Genomic DNA, 20294 nt, shown 5'->3' on the forward strand with positions numbered 1-20294 from the left:
TAGTTTGGAATGTCCAGCCTACGTCCACTGTCTTGCCACCATATGTCCTCTGACACCACCCCATCATCAGTCTCATAAAGTCAGAACAAAAGTCAGAAGTTACCATCATCAGCAAGTTATGTAAAAATAATGTCTTAAGAATGCATACCTTTCATGAATTGTTTGGTAACCTGTCCTTCTTAATGATATTATGACATTTCTTTTCTACTTTTTTGGGTAAATTTCCATTAATTATATCAACACAATGTTTTTGCGCTACCAGTTTGACTGCTTGAGACATGCCCTGCGAGGACTACTGTGCAGGTGTTTGGCGGGAGCAGACTACAAGCCCCAGAGTGCCCAGAACTGAGGAGGAGGAGGAGGAGGAGCAGGAGCAGGAGCAGGAGGCAGGGGAGGGTAAGCAGCACCGTTTGGGCGCTACTTAAGGTTTGCTCCCATAACGCGGGATGCTTGCAGGATGCCCCTGGCGTGCCTCCGGTCCAAGACCTTGGATGGCTTCTTGCAGCAGGCAGTGGGGGTGATCAGCAAAGAGACTTGAACAGGCTGACCAGCAACTTTCCTTGTCCTCCCCACCTGATTCTCCGACCTTGCGGACTCCGAGGTAATCATGGCTGATGAGGGCCTTGATCTGAGCACTCAAGATGAGACTTGGTGCTTTGAACACCTTAATTGGCTCTGGTAGTACCCCAGCTGCAGAGACTGTTAGACATTCTGAGGGCTCATAAACTCAAGCCCAAACACTTCTTAACGGGGCTAAAGTGAAGAGCCAAGAGGGGAAGAGGGGGGGGGACTAAATAAAAGACAGTGTCTCGGACCCTTGACCGTACTGCAAAGCCTAGGCCTCAATAGGAACAGTATTGGGAAAGTAGGGGATAAAGCATCTGAGTTAATGGAGGAGCTCTGCAAGTGTGTTTTCACATTTTTGATGGGTGCTCTTAGCCAGATTCTGTCGAGTCTTGAGAAAATTGTGGAAGCATTAACCAATTTGCAACTCGCTTTTGCGGAGGTCCGATCTACAGTGGCACTTCCTGCCAGTTTAGCAAGCTCTCAATCGGCCCCAGTGTCATCTAGTCTCCTGCCCACACCAGGAGAGTCGGCCACCTCACCCACTGGGCTATCGGACCAGGCAAGGGAGGACAGGAGCAAACCTGTGGAAAAGGGGTCCAGACCCCAAGCTATACTGGATGGGAAAGGAGGGGTCCCTGAGCAAGTCGATCAAACTCTTGGCCCATTGAGCTGCAAGCTTTGCCGCTCCGAAGAGCCCTTGTAATTGAAGCTCCCAATATTGCAACTACCCTAACAGGAAACCCCTCCTGTCTTGGTTGTGAAAGGTGTTACTCCTTTGAGACCCGATACACAGGAGAATTTTGATCAGCTATTAAATAAGGTGGTGCACTGGATTAACGACAGACTGGGGGGGCCCAGGGCTACTTCAGTCATTAACTTTGTTGGGAGAGTCTCATGGGTAGGCAGTACCCTGAAACCTGACAATAACAATTGCATCATCATTAACTTTAAGGACAAAGCAGTGACCAGAGACATTTTGACAAGGCTCAGTTTTACTGTGTTCACTTCGTCAACAGTCGAAGTGCTCCCGCTGGGCTTTTTCTACAGACCAATTGGAAGAATGACATTGGTTCCCATTAATGCATCTCATTCTGTGACTGTGTCAATCAGGTTCATGCCCATTTCGCAGTTAGACCAGTTGGATTGACACTCAGATCAAGCCATTACACCCAGACAAAGTTGTTTATATATGTTGAGGAAGTGAACACAGTAAAACTGAGCCTTGTCAAAATGTCTCTGGTCACTGCTTTGTCCTTAAAGTTAATGATGATGCAATTGTTATCGTCAGGTTTCAGGGTACTGCCTACCCATGAGACTCTCCCAACAAAGTTAATGACTGAAGTAGCCCTGGGCCCCCCCAGTCTGTCGTTAATCCAGTGCACCACCTTATTTAATAGCTGATCAAAATTCTCCTGTGTATCGGGTCTCAAAGGAGTAACACCTTTCACAACCAAGACAGGAGGGGTTTCCTGTTAGGGTAGTTGCAATATTGGGAGCTTCAATTACAAGGGCTCTTCGGAGCGGCAAAGCTTGCAGCTCAATGGGCCAAGAGTTTGATCTGGGTTAGTAATCACATCTACCTTTTGTGAAAGAAATGTTTTTGGGAATGGCTTTGAGAATGGTACAGGCAAATCCATAATGATAGCATGATAGAATGTGGTAGGCTTGACAAACAAGTTGGCAAATTTAAACTGGCAACATTTTATTGAACGCTATGCAGTTCTTTGATACAGTGTCTGTTGTTGGCTTTGCTATCTATTTTACTCCTGCGTTTCCGGGATTCATGGGCAAGGCCGTATTTCCCTTACGTTTCCGTGTTAGGCTATATGGATGAGCTTGTGTTCCATACACTATCAACCATCCTGTTACATTGCCTAACAAAGTACTTGTTATTGATAAATTTCTATCACAATATTTTTGATCCAAGCAATGTTGCAATGGCGAAAACAGTGAATGAGGACATTGAACGTAGTGTAAGAAATATAAGGGGCAGCTTTGTGCTGTTTACTTGGGGCACATTAATACAAAGCATTGACAGTTATCCTCAAATAAGTCTTGTGGGCTGGTGGACGATGATGTGAAACCCATTTTGTCTATATTCCGTTCAGCGATTAACTTAATTTGATACTCATGAAATATAATTTAATGTTTGCTTTTAATTCCTTGAGCTCTGATCCAGTCATCATCCCTACTTTTTTCAGGAAGGTGAGTCACAGTCTGTAGGAAGTTGGCTCTGTATGTGCTATTTCAAAGTAAGGAATAGTATGCACAGAGTCCAAGGGTTCCCCTTAGAGGTAAAATAGTGGTAAAAAGAGATAATACTAATGCTCTATTTTGTGGTAGTGTGGTCGAGCAGTAGGCTTATCCAAGGAGTAGTGTTAAGCATTTGTTGTACATACACATAGACAATAAATGAGGTACACACACTCAGAGACAAATCCAGCCAATAGGTTTTGTTATAGAAAAATATCTTTTCTTAGTTTATTTTAAGAACCACAGGTTCAAATTTAACATGTAATATCTTGTTTGAAAGGTATTGCAGGTAAGTACATTAGGAACTTTGAATCATTTCAATTGCATGTATACTTTTCAAGTTATTCACAAATAGCTATTTTAAAAGTGGACACAGTGCAATTTTCACAGTTCCTGGGGGAGGTAAGTTTTTGTTAGTTTTACCAGGTAAGTAAGACACTTACAGGGTTCAGTTCTTGGTCCAAGGTAGCCCACCGTTGGGGGTTCAGAGCAACCCCAAAGTTACCACACCAGCAGCTCAGTGCAGTCAGGTGCAGAGTTCAAAGTGGTGCCCAAAACGCATAGGCTTCAATGGAGAGAAGGGGGTGCCCCGGTTCCAGTCTGCCAGCAGGTAAGTACCCGCGTCTTCGGAGGGCAGACCAGGGGGGTTTTGTAGGGCACCGGGGGGGACACAAGCCCACACAGAAATTTCACCCTCAGCGGCGCGGGGGCGGCCGGGTGCAGTGTTAGAACAAGCGTCGGGTTCGCAATGGAAGTCAATGAGAGATCAAGGGATCTCTTCAGCGCTGCAGGCAGGCAAGGGGGGGCTCCCTCGGGGAAACCTCCACTTGGGCAAGGGAGAGGGACTCCTGGGGGTCACTTCTGCAGTGAAAGTCCGGTCCTTCAGGTCCTGGGGGCTGCGGGTGCAGGGTCTTTTCCAGGCGTCGGGACTTAGGTTTCAGAGAGTCGCGGTCAGGGGAAGCCTCGGGATTCCCTCTGCAGGCGGCGCTGTGGGGGCTCAGGGGGGACAGGTTTTGGTACTCACAGTCGTAGAGTAGTCCGGGGGTCGTCCCTGAGGTGTTGGTTCTCCACCAGCCGAGTCGGGGTCGCCGGGTGCAGTGTTGCAAGTCTCACGCTTCTTGCGGGGAGATTGCAGGGTTCTTTAAAGCTGCTCCTTTGGATAAAGTTGCAGTCTTTTTGGAGCAGGTCCGCTGTCCTCGGGAGTTTCTTGTCGTCGTCGAAGCAGGGCAGTCCTCAGAGGATGCAGAGGTCGCTGGTCCCTTTGGAAGGCGTCGCTGGAGCAGAGTTCTTTGGAAGGCAGGAGACAGGCCGGTGAGTTTCTGGAGCCAAGGCAGTTGTTGTCTTCTGGTCTTCCTCTGCAGGGGTTTTCAGCTAGGCAGTCCTTCTTCTTGTTGTTGCAGGAATCTAGTTTCTAGGTTCAGGGAGAGCCCTTAAATACTAAATTTAAGGGCGTGTTTAGGTCTGGGGGGTTAGTAGCCAATGGCTACTAGCCCTGAGGGTGAGTACACCCTCTTTGTGCCTCCTCCCAAGGGGAGGGGGTCACATCCCTAATCCTATTGGGGGAATCCTCCATCTGCAAGATGGAGGATTTCTAAAAGTTAGAGTCACCTCAGCTCAGGACACCTTAGGGGCTGTCCTGACTGGCCAGTGACTCCTCCTTGTGGCTTTCTTTGTTCCCTCCAGCCTTGCCGCCAAAAGTGGGGGCTGTGGCCGGAGGGGGCGGGCAACTCCACTAAGCTGGAGTGCCCTGCTGGGCTGTGACAAAGGGGTGAGCCTTTGAGGCTCACCGCCAGGTGTTACAGCTCCTGCCTGGGGGAGGTGTTAGCATCTCCACCCAGTGCAGGCTTTGTTACTGGCCTCAGAGTGACAAAGGCACTCTCCCCATGGGGCCAGCAACATGTCTCTAGTGTGGCAGGCTGCTGGAACCAGTCAGCCTACACAGATAGTCGGTTAAGTTTCAGGGGGCACCTCTAAGGTGCCCTCTGTGGTGTATTTTACAATAAAATGTACACTGGCATCAGTGTGCATTTATTGTGCTGAGAAGTTTGATACCAAACTTCCCAGTTTTCAGTGTAGCCATTATGGTGCTGTGGAGTTCGTGTTTGACAGACTCCCAGACCATATACTCTTATGGCTACCCTGCACTTACAATGTCTAAGGTTTTGCTTAGACACTGTAGGGGCACAGTGCTCATGCACTGGTACCCTCACCTATGGTATAGTGCACCCTGCCTTAGGGCTGTAAGGCCTGCTAGAGGGGTGTCTTACCTATACTGCATAGGCAGTGAAAGGCTGGCATGGCACCCTGAGGGGAGTGCCATGTCGACTTACTCATTTTGTTCTCACTAGCACACACAAGCTGGTAAGCAGTGTGTCTGTGCTGAGAGAGGGGTCTCTAGGGTGGCATAATACATGCTGCAGCCCTTAGAGACCTTCCCTGGCATCAGGGCCCTTGGTACCAGAGGTACCAGTTACAAGGGACTTATCTGGGTGCCAGGGTGTGCCAATTGTGGAATCAAAAGTACAGGTTAGGGAAAGAACACTGGTGCTGGGGCCTGGTTAGCAGGCCTCAGCACACTTTCAATTCAAAACATAGCATCAGCAAAGGCAAAAAGTCAGGGGGTAACCATGCCAAGGAGGCATTTCCTTACACAGTCTAATTGATTTTATCCTATTTTTGGCAAATCTAAGAGAAGGGGTACCTGTTTTTTTTTTTTATCGGATCTCCCCTTGGTGATAACAGGCTTCTAGCCTTATTAATTTATGCACTTTTTCTTTGTTTTTGCTAAGGGTCAGTTGGAGATCAATTCCCTACCGTTGACATATATGAAGAATAAAGGGGTGACCATGAGCTGGACAAAGGTCAATAACGATTCTGTTTGATGACGTGTGAGTGTAGATACACATGCTCTGCATACTCCTGTCAACTAGTGTTGGGTCCGGAGTGGTGCAAGTTGTTTTTCTGCAAAGAAGTGTTCAGAGTCAGAAGATCAAGTGACGACTCCTCTCTGATACTGCGCATAGGCATTTACTTTTTTGTAGATTGTTTTTGCTCCGCCGTCGGGTTCAGACGTGTGTGCCTCAGCTCTGTCCTTTGACTCTCCGGTTCATTCCCAGTCTTTTCTCTTTCATTCTGACAGTATTGTTATTGTTCACACTTCTTCCATCTTAGCGCTCCCGCTGCTCCGTCGGTTAGGGCATTGATCAACTGCCTTTCGAAGTGCCAGCACCCACTTCGGGCCTACCGTCCACGTGGCTGCAGGATCGAAGGGAATGGTTCCCTGATGGAACAGACTCCATTTTGATTCTGTCCTCCTATCATAGCAAGTTCCTTCACACTGACCATCACCTAGTGTGCAACCTTTGTCTCTCTCAAGACCATCGCAAGGCCAACTGTGCCGCTTCAGTTCTTTCTGCTCCAAGAAGACCCTTGGGGATCGACATGCACATCAGCTGGAAATAGCCCAGAAGATACCAGATGACACCCGGACCTCTTAGGAGAGGAACATGCTCAGGAGGAACCAGGACAGGAGGAGTAAGCCCTTTTCATACAGGACCGCTCCAAGTCGGACGTCGAATTCGCATCGACTGGGGGACCAGTCCGGGGGAACCAACAAGTGGGCTCAAGTCACACAAGCCTGGGTGATGCAGAGACACAAGTGGTCCTCTTCACCTTGGTCCGGGGCAATCGGGTGCAGAGGTGCAGTGAACCAATGGGGTGGCCGTCCCGGAGAAGTCAGGGTTGAGAGGGGCCTGCACAAAGAGACTGCAGGCGTCAGAGTGAAGGTCGCAATGGGGAAACCCACCATGTACTTTATCCCTGGAGAGGCTGGGGACTAAGTTGGCACCATTAGCCCACTTCAACACGGGCCAGAAGGCTTGGTGCAGTGGTGCTGTCTGGTGGCTGTTTTGGCAGTTCGGAGTCCTCTTCAGAGGTTCATGGATGTCTGCAAGGATGCAGAGGGCAGCTTCACTACCCCTCTGGAGATCCCTGGTGCTGGGGTGAAAGCTGGCAGTCTTCTCTGGTTTGTGGAAGTTGCAGCAGCTGGAGGACGAGGTGATTTTGGCACAGTTGTCAAAGTTGACAGACAGGCTGTGGCAGGGTTGGGGCCGAGCCTGTCACCGGTGTTCAGTTCTCGCTTTTGTGTCTGAGTGTCCTTCTTCTTCAGGACAGAGGGATCTGAGTTCCTGGTGCCCGGGGCTCCTCTAAATACTAAATACTGAATTTAGGGTGTTTGGAGGAGTGTAGGGTAGTAGCCAGTGGGCTACTTACCCTTGGGATCACTACACCCATATGATCATTTCCTTTGGGAAGTGGGCATAACCCTGTCCCAGAGTTCCTAATCCTTCCAACACCAAGATGGAAGATTTCTAAATGTGATGTCCACATCAGGCAGCGTACCTTAGGGGTGGAACTGACCTGAGGGGTGGACACACCTTCCTGCCTACTAATTTTCCTGCCTTTCCAGTGCCAAATGGTCCCTGGGACAAGGTGTCGGCATCCTTTCCTTTGAGGGAAGCCAGATCTACATATCAAGGGTGGTGGACTTCTTTGAAGCCTCTGGCTTTGGAATGCAGATTCACAGTTCATCCTGTTGAGAAGGGTGTGCTAACACCCCTGCCAGAGCGTGTTTTGTTTCTGTCCACCCAAGAGCAAAAGCGGTCACCCCTGGGGGTAAAAAATATGTCTGGCGGTGGCAGGCTAGTTAGAACTGGTCAGCCAGCGCACGGGTAATCGGTACATTTTCCGGGAGCACCTCTAAGGTGACCTCTGGGTGCATTTATTGGTAAATCTGGCACTGGCAGCAGTGAGTTTTTATTAATACGAGATGTTTAATACTAAACATCCCTATTTTCAGTGATGCGATCATGGATCTGAAGAACTTGTATTGACAAGTGTCTAGCACATGTACTTAAAATTGCTTTCCTGTCCACCTCACCACAGTCAAATCCACCCCACTCCAATCCAACCCATCCCACTTCAGTCCAACACACACCACTCCATCCCACTGTACTCCAATCCACCCCACTCTACTCCATTCCTACCCACTCTACTTCAGTCCACCCCACCCCTCTCCAATCCAGCCCACTCTACTCCAATCTACTCCACTCCACCGCCTCTACCACAGACTACCCCACTCTACCCCAATCCAACCCACTCTACCCCAGTCCAATCCAGACCACTCCAGTCCGTCCTTCTCCAGTGCAATTCACCTTATAACCTACCCACTCCAGTCCAGTCCACCTTAATCCATCCTACTCGAGTCCAATCCACCCCACTCCAAACAACCTTAATCCAACCCACACAAATCCAGTCCACCGACCCCAATACACCACACCCAAGCCACCTTACCCCATTCCAATCCACCTTACTCCATTCCAATCCACCCCACTCCATTCCAATCCACCCCACTCCAGTCCTCCTCTCTCCAGTCCACTCTAGTCCAATTCACCCCACTGCAGTCCAGTTCACCTCACTCCAATGCACCCCACTCCAGTTCACCCCAACCAGTCAGTTCTACTTCAGTCCACTCCACCCTACTCGAGTCCAGTTCACCCGTCTTGACCCCAGTGTAATCTGCCCCACCCCAGTTTAGTCTACCCCACCCCACCCCAGTCCATCCAATCCAATCCACTCCAGTCCAATCCACTCCAGTCTACCCCGCTCCAGTCCAATCAAATCCACTCTACTCCAATCCAATGCACTCCAGTCACCTTCGCCCCACTCCTATCTAGTCAACCCCTCTTAAATTCACTCCACTCAAAACCACCCCACCCTAACCCAATCCACCACACCCTAGCCAAATCCACCCCATCCTAGTCCAGTCCATCCCGACCCTAGTCCTATCACTTCAGTTCGATCTAATCTAATCGCCCCATTCCATCCCACCCCACTCTACTCCAATTCAATCCACCCCACCCTACTCCAATTCAATCTACCCCAGTCTATTCCAGTTCACACCACCCCACTGCCTCAAGCCACTCCAACCAACTCCACCCTTTTCCACCCATGCCACTACACTCTGCCACTCTCTGCCACTGAACTCTACTCTACTCTACTCTGTACAACTCTACGACACTCTGCTCCCCCTCCTCCATTCTACAACACTCTACTCATACTACACTCTGACACTCCACACCAGTAACGTTTAGCCATTCCGAACAGCAGCCACAGTGGTGTACAAGGTGGCAAAAACATATTTCCAAAGCCTATAGCTCTTGTATAGGTGAGACCTGTTGGCTTTGCCACTGCTTGTTTTTGATCCATTCATCATTCATTAATAAATCCGGACTGTGTGGTTGGTTAGAGGAATCAAATAAAATGTTCCCCACTGTAGCATGATTTTGGTTTCATGCACATGTATTTCTAAACTCTGTTTTCTTGTTCATAGCAGTTACTTATTTCATCATCATTAAAAACAAAGACAACCAAGCACTAAGACACGAGGGTATCATGTGCAATAGCATCAGACGTAGCTTGCTTGTGGACTAGTAAGATGCTCAGGCATATTGGAGGACGCATCAACAGCCTTGCCTACATGAAAATCAGATCTACCCATGTTTTGCCATCAGTATGCATCGATTTCACGTTGAATTATCTCATACCATCTACCAACGGCCTTTGGTAGAAGTTACACAGAATTATATTTGTATGTTTGATGAGGGGTGAGGTAAGGGGATTTGAGTTGCTGATGAGAAAAATGGATTGCAAAATGGTGATTCAAACCAGCTCTAAATGTTGTTTTGGAGAAGATGAATTGCAGAGCTGTTCAGTGCATCTTAAAATGAAGATTCATGAACAATCCTTCATGTAAATTGCAGCAAACATGTAGAATCTTAGTTAAATGGATGTGCTTAATTGCAGACTATACCCAGCAGGGGTGTGCCTTATGCGGCTGGGGAAATGATGGAGCGATGTCGGAGTCGTAGCCAATGTTTGGTTCGCAGCCTGGAAGAAGGTGACATGGTGTTACAGAAAGAGTTTGGTGAAGATTTGGAGATGCCAGGTGGCAGGTTGGAAAATGAAGATGCCCAAGACATGAGAATGAATGGGTATCTGACAAACCATGGGTAAGATATGGTTAATGTTACACTTCGTAGTTAGCTGTTGGCTTTTGAAACAGAAGCAAATGTTCATATTGTAAATTTTATCAGATATTTTTGTACAAGTCATCTTCATGCAGATTCATCACCCCTTGAATTATCCTTCCAGGCTTCAGACTGGTCTGAATAACTTTTCTACCAGCAATATCTCTGCTGCGATGTCAGGTGGAGCCATGTAGCTTCCAACGTGATGCTGCCTTTGGACTTAACACCGGATTAAATTAGTGTAGGAAACTTGGCATGGTTACCCCACACTTTTTGCCTGTTGTCAGTGTGCTTAGACTGTTTTCACCGGGGTCCTATTAACCAGAACCCCAATGATTCTGCTCTCTCCTCTAAATTTGGTTGCCTTGGTACCCTTTACATTCCACAATCAGCATACTAGTGTACCCCTGTAGGTCCCTAAAGTATGGTACTTAGGTACCCAGGGCATTGGCACACCAGGGGTCCCCCATAGGCTGCAACATGTATTATGCCACTTATGGGAGCCCATGCAAACTGTCTGCAGGCCTGTCATTTGCAGCCTGTTTGAAAAGGCGCATGCACCCTTTCACTGCTGGTCATTACACCAGATCACTGTAAGTAACCCCAATGATAGGCCCTTCTAGCCATGTACTGCACTACCTGTGGTCCAGCTACATAATGGTAACTCCAAATCGAAGCATGTTTGGTATCAAACAAGTCGCAATCACACCCCCAATACTGATGCCAGCATTGGTAGCATGATTCAATGCACTCTGGGGGCTCCTTAGAGGACCCCCCAGTATTGCTCCTACCAGTCTTCCAGGATCTGCGAGCAGCTCACGCTCCTGCAGCCCCTCAGACAGGATTCTGCCCTCCTGCTGATTGACCAGATCAAATAGGGGAAGGCAGAACAAAGGATTTCCTGTGGAAGACAGGTGCAACCTGCTCTCCCTTGGTAATCGGTGTTACAAGGCTGGGAAGGTGTAGCCTCCCTACACCACTGGCCTGCTTTGAAGGGCACATTGTGTGCCCCCCTTGCATAATCCAGTTTGCACCAGTCCAGGGACCCCCTCCAGCCCCCCCTCCGGTTCCTGCTCTGGCATGAAACTGCACAAATGAAGGGGGAGTGACCACTCCCCTGTCAACACCCCATGGTCAGTGCTCAGTGCTCCTCCAGGTGGCCACTTGATTCTGCCATCTTGAAACAAAGATGGGCAGAGGCCCCTGGAAGCATCTGACAGGTCAGGTTAGGTAGATGATGTCAGTGACTCCCTCTGATAGGTGGCCACCTTGCAAAGTGACGAAGCCCCTGTTTGGTCTATTTAAGGACTCCCTTGCAGGTGGGTCCCAGATATGGCATGCAAGACTCCACGAAGACTACCCTGCAACAACCTCTTCTGCTCCTGGCCACCGGAACTGCTGTTGGACTCTTCAGGAACCGAACAAGACTGCAACTCCAAGACAAGCTCTCTTTGCAACATTGTTTCCATGGGTCCAGTCAGCAACTTGCAACATTTCCACGGCTATGCATCCTCTGGGGCCCGAAAGACTTCAGATGCACCAACGAAGGAAGAAGGATTCTTCCTAGAAGTGAAGGAGTCACTCCCCTGCATCTGCAGGCACCTAAGGGAATGACATCCGGCTGCTGATCTGTTGTCCTCTGGATCTGCGAAGATTCTCCAACACAGGTGGTGGTTCTGAGGGGTCCTCTGGGCCCTCTCTGCCTTCTGTCCAACTTGGGAGACGGTGAGCGCTTGCCTCTTCATCCAGAACGGACTGCCTGTGCACCACAACTGTTGCAGCAACCAAGGCTTGTTGACTCCTGCTCTGAGGAATCTTCAGGCTTGAAGTAGCCCCGGTCCCCAGCACTCTACCTCTGCAAGGACAGTCTCCTCTCTGATGCTCCAGCGACGTGGGACTCCTCTTCAGGTGTGCTGCCTACCCCTCACTGCGACTTACTGTGCCTGCTGCCAGTGGGTTGCTTGTGGGGGCTCTGACTTCTTCTGCTGGCTCTCCTGTCTTCTAGGGTCAGCCCAGTCGAGTCCCTAGGACCTTTCCGGTCCTCTCCAGGCCTACAAATCTTCAGCAGTTCCATTAGCATTTGCTTTTCCTTGTTGGTGGTCCTCCTGACCATTGACCCGTCGGCAATCCGGCGACCGTCGAGGGACACCTCCTAGGGGACTTCAGGGACTACTCTGCAGCTCCTGGACTCCGCAGCTGTCCTTCATCCATCACCGTCAACCTGGATCTTCACCCACAGAAAGGTGGCCATTGTCTCTTGACCCAACTGGACATGCTTGCGTGGACTGAACTCTGTGCCCTTCTTTTACAGGTCCTCTTCATCCGGAATCCACAGTTGGGTTTCACAGGCCTGGTCCTGTTCTTGCATTGTTCCAATTCCAAGTCCCCATGTTAGCCTATGGGACGACCAGGTAACTTACCTCTGCACTCCTGGTCGCTGGGGGACTTCTAGATACTCACCTCTTGGAGTTCCTTACTCTCCCATCCCTTGGCTAACTACTCCATATCCTCTTGCGGGGACCCTTTCTCGCATTCCACTATTTTAGTATATGGTTTGACCCCCCCCATAGGTCCCTTGCTGTGTCTAATGTTTTTATGCTCACCTGTGTATATTTTGTGTGTACTTACCTCCGGAAAAGGGTGCTTGCCTATAGTATCCTAGTTCGATGTTGCTATATTAAAGTACCTTTATTTTTGCAACATTGTGTGGTTCCTTTCATGTGTGATAAGTTACTGTGTAACTACTGTGGTATTGCAAGTGCTTCACACTCCTTCTAGATAAGTCTTGGCTGCTCATCACAGCTACCACTAGAGAGCCCTGCCTTCCTAGACACTGTAATACTTACTCATAAGGGTTGCCTGGACCTGGAATAAGGTGCCAACATCATAGGTGTCCACCACACTCCAGGCTGGCCTCTGCTAGTGCCTAAAATCAGGCACTAGCAGAGACAGTGACATCAGTTTGTGTTTTTCTGTGCCTCATCAACACAAGGTTGTAGCTCTCTTGATGTCACACTTAAGAAATTCCACAGCATTTCCAAACAGATGTCTGCTCCGATAGTTTCAGGAACTAAGCCCTGTTGCTGGTGCCACAGAAGATAGTGTTAGATCTACATAACAACTGCATGTGGTGTCTGAGATCAGAACACAATGCCGTACTCCATGTCTCTTGTGCCTCCATGCACCCAAAGGGAGAAAAATACATAGTTGTTTTTGTTCAAAGCCTTCTAGAAGACTCTAAACTGCTCTCCTTCATCTCGAAGTAAGTCATTTATCAGCGATTAATGTCCTAAGAAATCTTGCCCTTTAGAAACAGACATCCCCTTCTTCCTCATGCAAAAATCTTTTTGGTTGGTTCATAAGATCCTGACACTCAGGATCAGACCAGATTATCCTTGCCCATTGGCTAACTGTACAAGTTGAGGTCTTCCAGCAGGCTATGCTGAACCTGGCCAGGACTGCTTCACCACCCTTAGGGCTCCTTACTGCAGGAAGCTGGCTTTCTATGTAGTGTACCAGTGTAGGGATACACTATGCAGATAGTACAGACCACCATTATGGGTTGACAGAGGATAAAGTAATAACCCTAAATGCTCTCTTTTGTGTTAGTGTAGGCGAACAGTTTAGGCTTATCAATAAATAAGACACAAAGACACACTCAAGAACAAACTTGAGACCAATCTTAGAAAAATACAACACTTTATATTTTTGATATTTTTATACACCAACAATCTTCAGAATTAGTTAAGTACTGTTTGAAATATTACTTTGCACAATGAGGTAAGTAAGTCACACATACACTTTTACGTGGTAATGCTTTCCAATGGAAGAAAAACATGTGCTGCATACAGGTACTTGCAATAGTATCTCGGGGTCCCCTTTAGGAGTGCTAGGGGGGCCAAGGTCACGAGGATCTCCAGCAGTTCGGTTTTGCCGGCCCTGGGGTTGCCAGGTGCAGTGGTGCTGGACAACTCTGTGCCCAGCCCACTGCATGATTGGTGAAGAGGAGGGCCACCTAGAAACAGGTTGTAGAGAGCGACTTGGGGACAAGCTAGGGAGCTCCCAACAGGGGGTTCAGTCTGTGAGGGCCCTGGGAGCAAGGGGCACAGTTGTTAGTTGGGGACCTGTGGCGCTCGGGTGCAGAGGATTGTAGTCGGCTGGTCCTGTGCATCAAAAACGCTCTTGATGTTTGGTAAGATGTGCAAAGGGGGAAGAAAAACAGACTGTCGGCCACTCTAAAGGATAGCCTCATCGATTCCATTGTTCCTCGGGTACAGGTCACCGTTGTGTGGCAGTGGTGTCTGTTCCCAGACTCAAGCTTTGGTGCTTGCAACTGCTCCGGTACCCTGGGTATTGATGCAGGGCGATTCCTGGTGGGCTCAGAATCTCCAAACTTCGTGAGGAGATGGGCCTGTCCTCCTGGAGCACAGTGACCTCCTAGGTGGCTGCTGCATTGGTGGACACAGTGATCAGCAGATGGGTGGACTAGACGTCGTGGTTCGTGCCTTCAGGTCTCAGGGAAGTGGCTTCCCCACTCAAAGGGAGATGCTGGCTGGTTTACGAAGTGCTGGCAGCCCTCTGAAGCTTTTGGGATATGCACAACTGTGGGTCGACTCTGGTCTGGGGGATTGTTGGGACAGCAGCAGTTAGGGAGGGTTTAGCACCAAAAGTCCTGGCTGTTCATCAGTTTTCATTTTGGTCCTTTGGCTTTGGTCAGCTCTTCTTTGTCCTCTTTCAGTCAGACGAATCTGTGTTCCTTTTATCAGGGGTCAACCAAAATACTTAATTTAAGGGTGTTTAGGGGAGTGTAGGGTAGTAACTAATGGGCTGCTTACCACTGGGGTGACTACACCCACTACATGACCACTTCCTGCCCCAGAATTCCTAATTCCACCAAAAACAAATGGTGGAACCCTTCCTTCGTGGAGCCATTAGGCAGCTCACCTTAGGGGTATGACTAGTCTGGTAGTGTAATATACCTACTTGCATAGCTAATATCTCGCCTGTCTTGGTGCCAAATGGACCTTAGGGCAGGGAGTGGCATCTCCTAGGTCTGGTGAAGTCAGGGTTGCGTATCACATGCTAAAGGGAATTTGAAGTTCCTGGCCTTAGTATGCAGATTCACTAGCCGTCCTGCTGGAGGAGGTGATAATACTTTCCTTCAGAGCAGGCATTGTTTCTGGCCTCTGAGAGCGCAGCCTCCAGGGGTGTCAGAAACTCGTCTGTGGTGGCAGGCTGGTCGAAACCAGTCAGTGAGCACACTATAGTACTAGTAGGTTTTCAGGGGGCACCTCTAAAGTGCCCCCTAGATACATGTTATAATAAATCCAAGTCTGGCATCCGTATAGATTTGTTAAGATGAGGTGTTTGATACCAAACACCATAGGTTTCAGTGAAGCCGTGTTATGCAGCTGGGTAACTCGTAATAACCAGTACTCAGTACATACTTTAAAATGGCTTTCTTTGTCACTTGCACTATCTAGTAATGGAACTAGACATCACAGGGGCATATCTGCTCATGCGGATATGTCCACACATAAAATATGATGCACCCTGCCTTAGGGCTCAAAGGCCTTAAGTAGGGGTGACTTACATATATTGTATGCAGTGACTCTGGCATGACACACAATGAGTGCGTCATATCATGTTTTCACTCATGGTCTTCACCATGAAAAGCAGTCTGCAATGGCCGGCTGCATTCATTTTGTAGCGGGGTTCCTTAGGGTATCATAATACATGCTGCAGCCCTTGGGGACCCGCTAGACGTTTGTGACCCTCTAGTACCCAGACCCAGGTACCATTTACGAGGGACTTGCAGAGGTGCTAAAATGTGCGCCAGTTGTACACAGTTAGACCTTTGACCTTGTTTTAGGAAAAGAGCAGTTGCACTGGGTACCTGGTTAGCAAAAGCTCAGTGCAAGTTCAGTTGAAAAATCTTAGTACTAGTGGCAAAAAAGTGGGGGGGACTATGTGTAAATTGGCACTTTCCAAGGGACAGCATGTTGCTGTGGGCTTGATGACCTTCAATGTTTCCTGATTCCAACCCTCCACAGGTTTCAGCCCTTGTGCCCAAGACTAATTTGAGGCCTGCCAAGGTGCTGTCCCCATTTAGTCAATGCCTCTTCCAGCAACAACTGGAACACTGCTCTCTAAGCCATTGATGTCAGAGGTGATAGTTCATGTGACAAGAGGGAAAGTTAAACTAAGCTTCAGCGATAAAAGGGCACCTTCCCAGGGCTCACCAAGATGGAGGACTTGGTTGACTCTTACTCCAATGCATGGTAAGAACTGGGGCCTTACAGAAGACTGTGATTTAGAGGTAGATAACCTCTTTCACCACTTTAACGCTGATACCGGCCTCTATCTGAAATTTTAAAAAAATAGTGACCTAGACAGGTTACCAGAAGGGGACATCTCTTACCTCTCTGCCCTGGTTCAGAGGTAGTTTGCCCATATAACACTGGGGTGCAAAAACCAGCTGAAGCTCCGGGATTAACTTGTCCCTTTGCATAGTTGAAGGCTAAGTTTCAACTGAAATCTTGAAGCCCTCCTTCTCAGTTGCAGAGCCCTTGCTTCCTTTCAGTGAGTCTCTTTTTGATCCTGTCATGGGTGCACTTGAAGAAACCTTTTCTGACCAGCAATCCACAGACAGATGGCCAGACACCTTACGCCTGCTCTAGGAGGGGTCCCTACTTTGTCTTCTCACCCATCCCCAGAATATCAGGTAGTGCAAGCTGCTTCTCAGTGAAATCTAAATGTATTTCCGAAAGCCTCTCCCAGGAGTGTAAAAAAAGAAACTGGACTCTGTGGGCCAAAATGTATTTGCATCTGGTGGCTTTACTCGCCTCACTGCTAATGTCACCTGTTTTCTGGGCCATTATATTTATGGCTTGTGGTACTTGGCCTAACGTACAGTGATCATCTTATCTGTTGACATGAAAAAGCCATCACAAACCTAGTCTAAGACTGGTTGGATGCATCCAGACAGTTTTGAAATGTGCAGATTTGATTACTTGGTCCATGGGCACAGCTTTCCTGCTGAGCTGACATACCTGAATGCATTCTACTGGCCACTCTGAAAAAGGCTAAGCCACACTACTGGACACTGGCATTCTGTTTGATGGTGATTAGTTATTCAAAGACAAGGCGGACTCCTCTCTGGTACTCTTCAAAAATAGCAGAGCTTTGGCTTGCTTGCTAGGCCTTCCTTTGTTAGTGATTCACTTTATCCATGTTACAGATGTTCAGAGAGTATTTCAGAGCAGCTTAATCCCAGTAGAGGCAACCTGTACAGCAATTCCATGTTCTTCCTCATTACCTCTCTAATTTGCCCATCTTAACTCATCATTGTCTCCAAACTGGTGGGAAAATGGACAATCACAACAGATCACTAGGTTATTCAAGTAATTTTCGGGGGCTGTGCTCTACCCCTCCCGTCTCTCCCTTGGGGCCAACCTCTTTCCAACAGAACATGCCCTTCTGCAAGCACTGAGATTTGCAAGCCACTCTGCTGAATAAAGGGGACCATAAGGGTCTGGAAGAAACTGGGAACAGGATTCTGCTCCCTATAATTTTTGTTCCTCCAAATGGACAGAGGCCTGAAGCACTTCTAAGATCTTCTCGTTCTTCGCTGTTCCTTTGTCAGAACAAGTTAAATATGGCTTTTCTGAGGCAATCATGACTGGCTCTGGATGCCTGACTGACTTCCCTGAGTTTCCAGGACACCCATTTCCATCTTCTAAGTCTTACTGTTGTCTGGTTCTGCCCAAGGTTCCCGGTGTGATCCCTACACCTCCAATTCATGATGGTCCATTCAAAAGGACATCTACTTCACACGTCTTTATAGATGTGGTGGTCGTTGTGATGGCTTCATGTTAAAGGTCATTAGCCCACATATTTCTGTATTTGGATGACTGACAGGAGAAAACTGAATCCACTGTACTGGACAAGGAACACCTCCAACAGATGTGTTTCTCTGTCACGACTTGAGCTGCACCATCAGTGCCCAAAAGTCCCACCTCTCTTCTATGCCAAGGCTGCTCTTCATAGGGGTGGTATTGGACATGACACACATGAATCTTTTTTCTCCTCTGCCAAGCTTTATAGATTAGCAGGAGATAAATTAGAGGCTTCTGACCCAGAATTAGATCCAGGTTCTGCATATCAGGCATCTGCTTGGGCTCGTGTTCCATGCTAGATAGCGAACTAGAGACATTCATTGATGACTCTTATCACAGTAGCTACTATATCAGTGGAAGCTGATGGCTAAATCACAGATCTTGTGCTGTTCATCCAGATCTGCATTGGTGGATGGCCTCTCCAACATTTTCATAATTGATCCTTTCCCCCTTCCAAAGACTCTTGCTCCTGTGACAGAGACAACTTCTGGCTGGGCTGGGGTGTCCATCTGAGCCACATGATGCAGGGCATTTTGTCCCTCATCATAGCAGTGCCATCACTTAAATGTAGTTAAACTGTGGGTATTATGACTTGCGGTGAAGGCATCGCTCCCTGACATTTCAAGATGCACTATTCCGATTCTGTTGGACAACACCAATAATGGCCATTATATTGGCCTACAGGGTAGTGTGGGTTTATGGGCCCTGTGTGGGGAGGCGATTCACCTATGATATTGGCACAATGACTGGGAATCTTCCTGATTATGTCTCACCTGGAAGGCTCTCTCAGTTTCAGGGCAGATGCGGTTAGTCATCTCTTACTGCAAGACTATGAGTAGAAGCCACAACCCAAAGTGATAGAGGTGACAGGTGATATTCTCCAGATTAGTTTTTATATTTGTGGATCTGTTTGCCTCTGCCCAGCAGGAAGTATCCTTAGTTTTGTGTGATACGGTTCTCTCTGAATGGTTCCCTTCATGCTCAGCGCGTCTTCTTGTGTACTGTACATGTTTCCACCAGTTACCTTCTGTTATAAGTCCTGTGGAAGGTGCAGGAACACCTAACACAGCCGATCCCAATCATCCATGATTGGATGAGAGGATCTGCTACACTGATCTGGCCCTAGTACTCCGTATTAGGGCATCTCTTCCTCCTGCAGAAGGTTTGTCAGCTCTCACTCAAATCCTCAAGTGTGATGACTGCAAATGTGGAGATTGAGCAGTGCCAGATAGTCCTTTTGTCTTCCTGTTGAATTTGAAGATGTTATTGTGGCAGTGCAGGCAGGAAACATGCTACCAAATCAGTCTTTGTGGGTCACTTGAGTAAATGTGTTCAGTTGTGTGAATCAGAATGCTTCATCCCCTTTAAATCTACATTTTCCACTGTCTTGCAACTTGTGCTTCTTGCACATCTGGGCCAGCATTGGCTACAGCTAAATAATTGATTGCACCATCTGCATTTATGTGTCTTCTTGATCTACCTTTCCTGTTAGCATTGTCATGTTTTTTTAAATTTTACTTTGTTTATTGTTCCTTAATAGGATTTGAACCTTGTGCTGACTTTTTGATGGACTCACTATTGGTGCCAAAGCACATATGCTAGACTTGTCTTCTTACGTTAAATACAGTAAAGTCTTTGTGCACTTCGTTAGAGCTAATAATAGCAAGATGGTGAACAAACTCACCATTTTATGTTGGGTCGTCTTCTGTATCTAGATTTGCTATGCTCTGTTGTGGGAAGCTGGCTCTTTTCACAGTATAGCAAAAAGATGTGTGCTGTGTAAAGAGTCCAGGTATCTCCTTAGCAGTGGACAGGAATTTCTTAACAAATCCCAAGTGCTTTCTTTGTGGTAGAGTGGTCAAGCAGCTTAGGCTAATCAAAAGGGAGTGTTAGACGTTTGCTGCATACACAAAGTCAACACATGACTCTCTCTCACACACATACACACACTCTCTCCCTCTCTCTCTCAATAAGAAGATACCACATCAATTTTGAAAAATAACACATCATTTATATATCTTTTAACGCCAAGAACTTCGTTATTCGGTAAGTACTTTTTGCATTGACATTAATGCGGTCCTGTTATCCTTTGAGTAAAGAAGAATATACTGTAGAGGGCGACTTGGCAACAACTTACAGGACTGTTCTTCTGAAGTTAAGGTAAATATGGACAAGGTCCAAGGCCACACCAACAGATCACCTTGGTTGGCTCTGGGGTCTCCGGGTGCAGAGCAGTAGCGGTCTTCTCGAGGGCGGGGGAGCATCGCCTGCTGCGAGACATGCAGGTAAAATTAAAACGGCAATCAAAAGATTTAATTGCCATTTTATTTTTACTGGTGTGTGCAGTGTACACTGGAGCAGCCCCAAACCCAGATGCTGGGTATGTCTTCTTCTGCTGCTTCTGCTGTCTCAAGATAGCTGGGTGGAGACCAAGCACATGCCTCCAAGACCTGAAGGAGTATCCAGCCAGCACACTCCATCCAATCCA

At 47.9% G+C, this 20294-nt stretch overlaps 1 protein-coding gene across 1 annotated transcript in view; it reads left to right on the forward strand.

Moving 5' to 3' along the window:
* The window catches only part of KIF7 (kinesin family member 7), a 383648-nt gene that overhangs the window by 120700 nt on the left and 242654 nt on the right, over positions 1-20294 (forward strand). Inside the window, exon 7 of the mRNA XM_069222691.1 lies at positions 9685-9890. Within this exon, the coding sequence (XP_069078792.1) occupies positions 9685-9890 (206 nt within the window). The remainder of the gene's footprint in view (positions 1-9684; positions 9891-20294) is intronic.

Source organism: Pleurodeles waltl, chromosome 3_1 (assembly GCF_031143425.1).
Source record: "Pleurodeles waltl isolate 20211129_DDA chromosome 3_1, aPleWal1.hap1.20221129, whole genome shotgun sequence".
NCBI lineage: Eukaryota > Metazoa > Chordata > Amphibia > Caudata > Salamandridae > Pleurodeles > Pleurodeles waltl.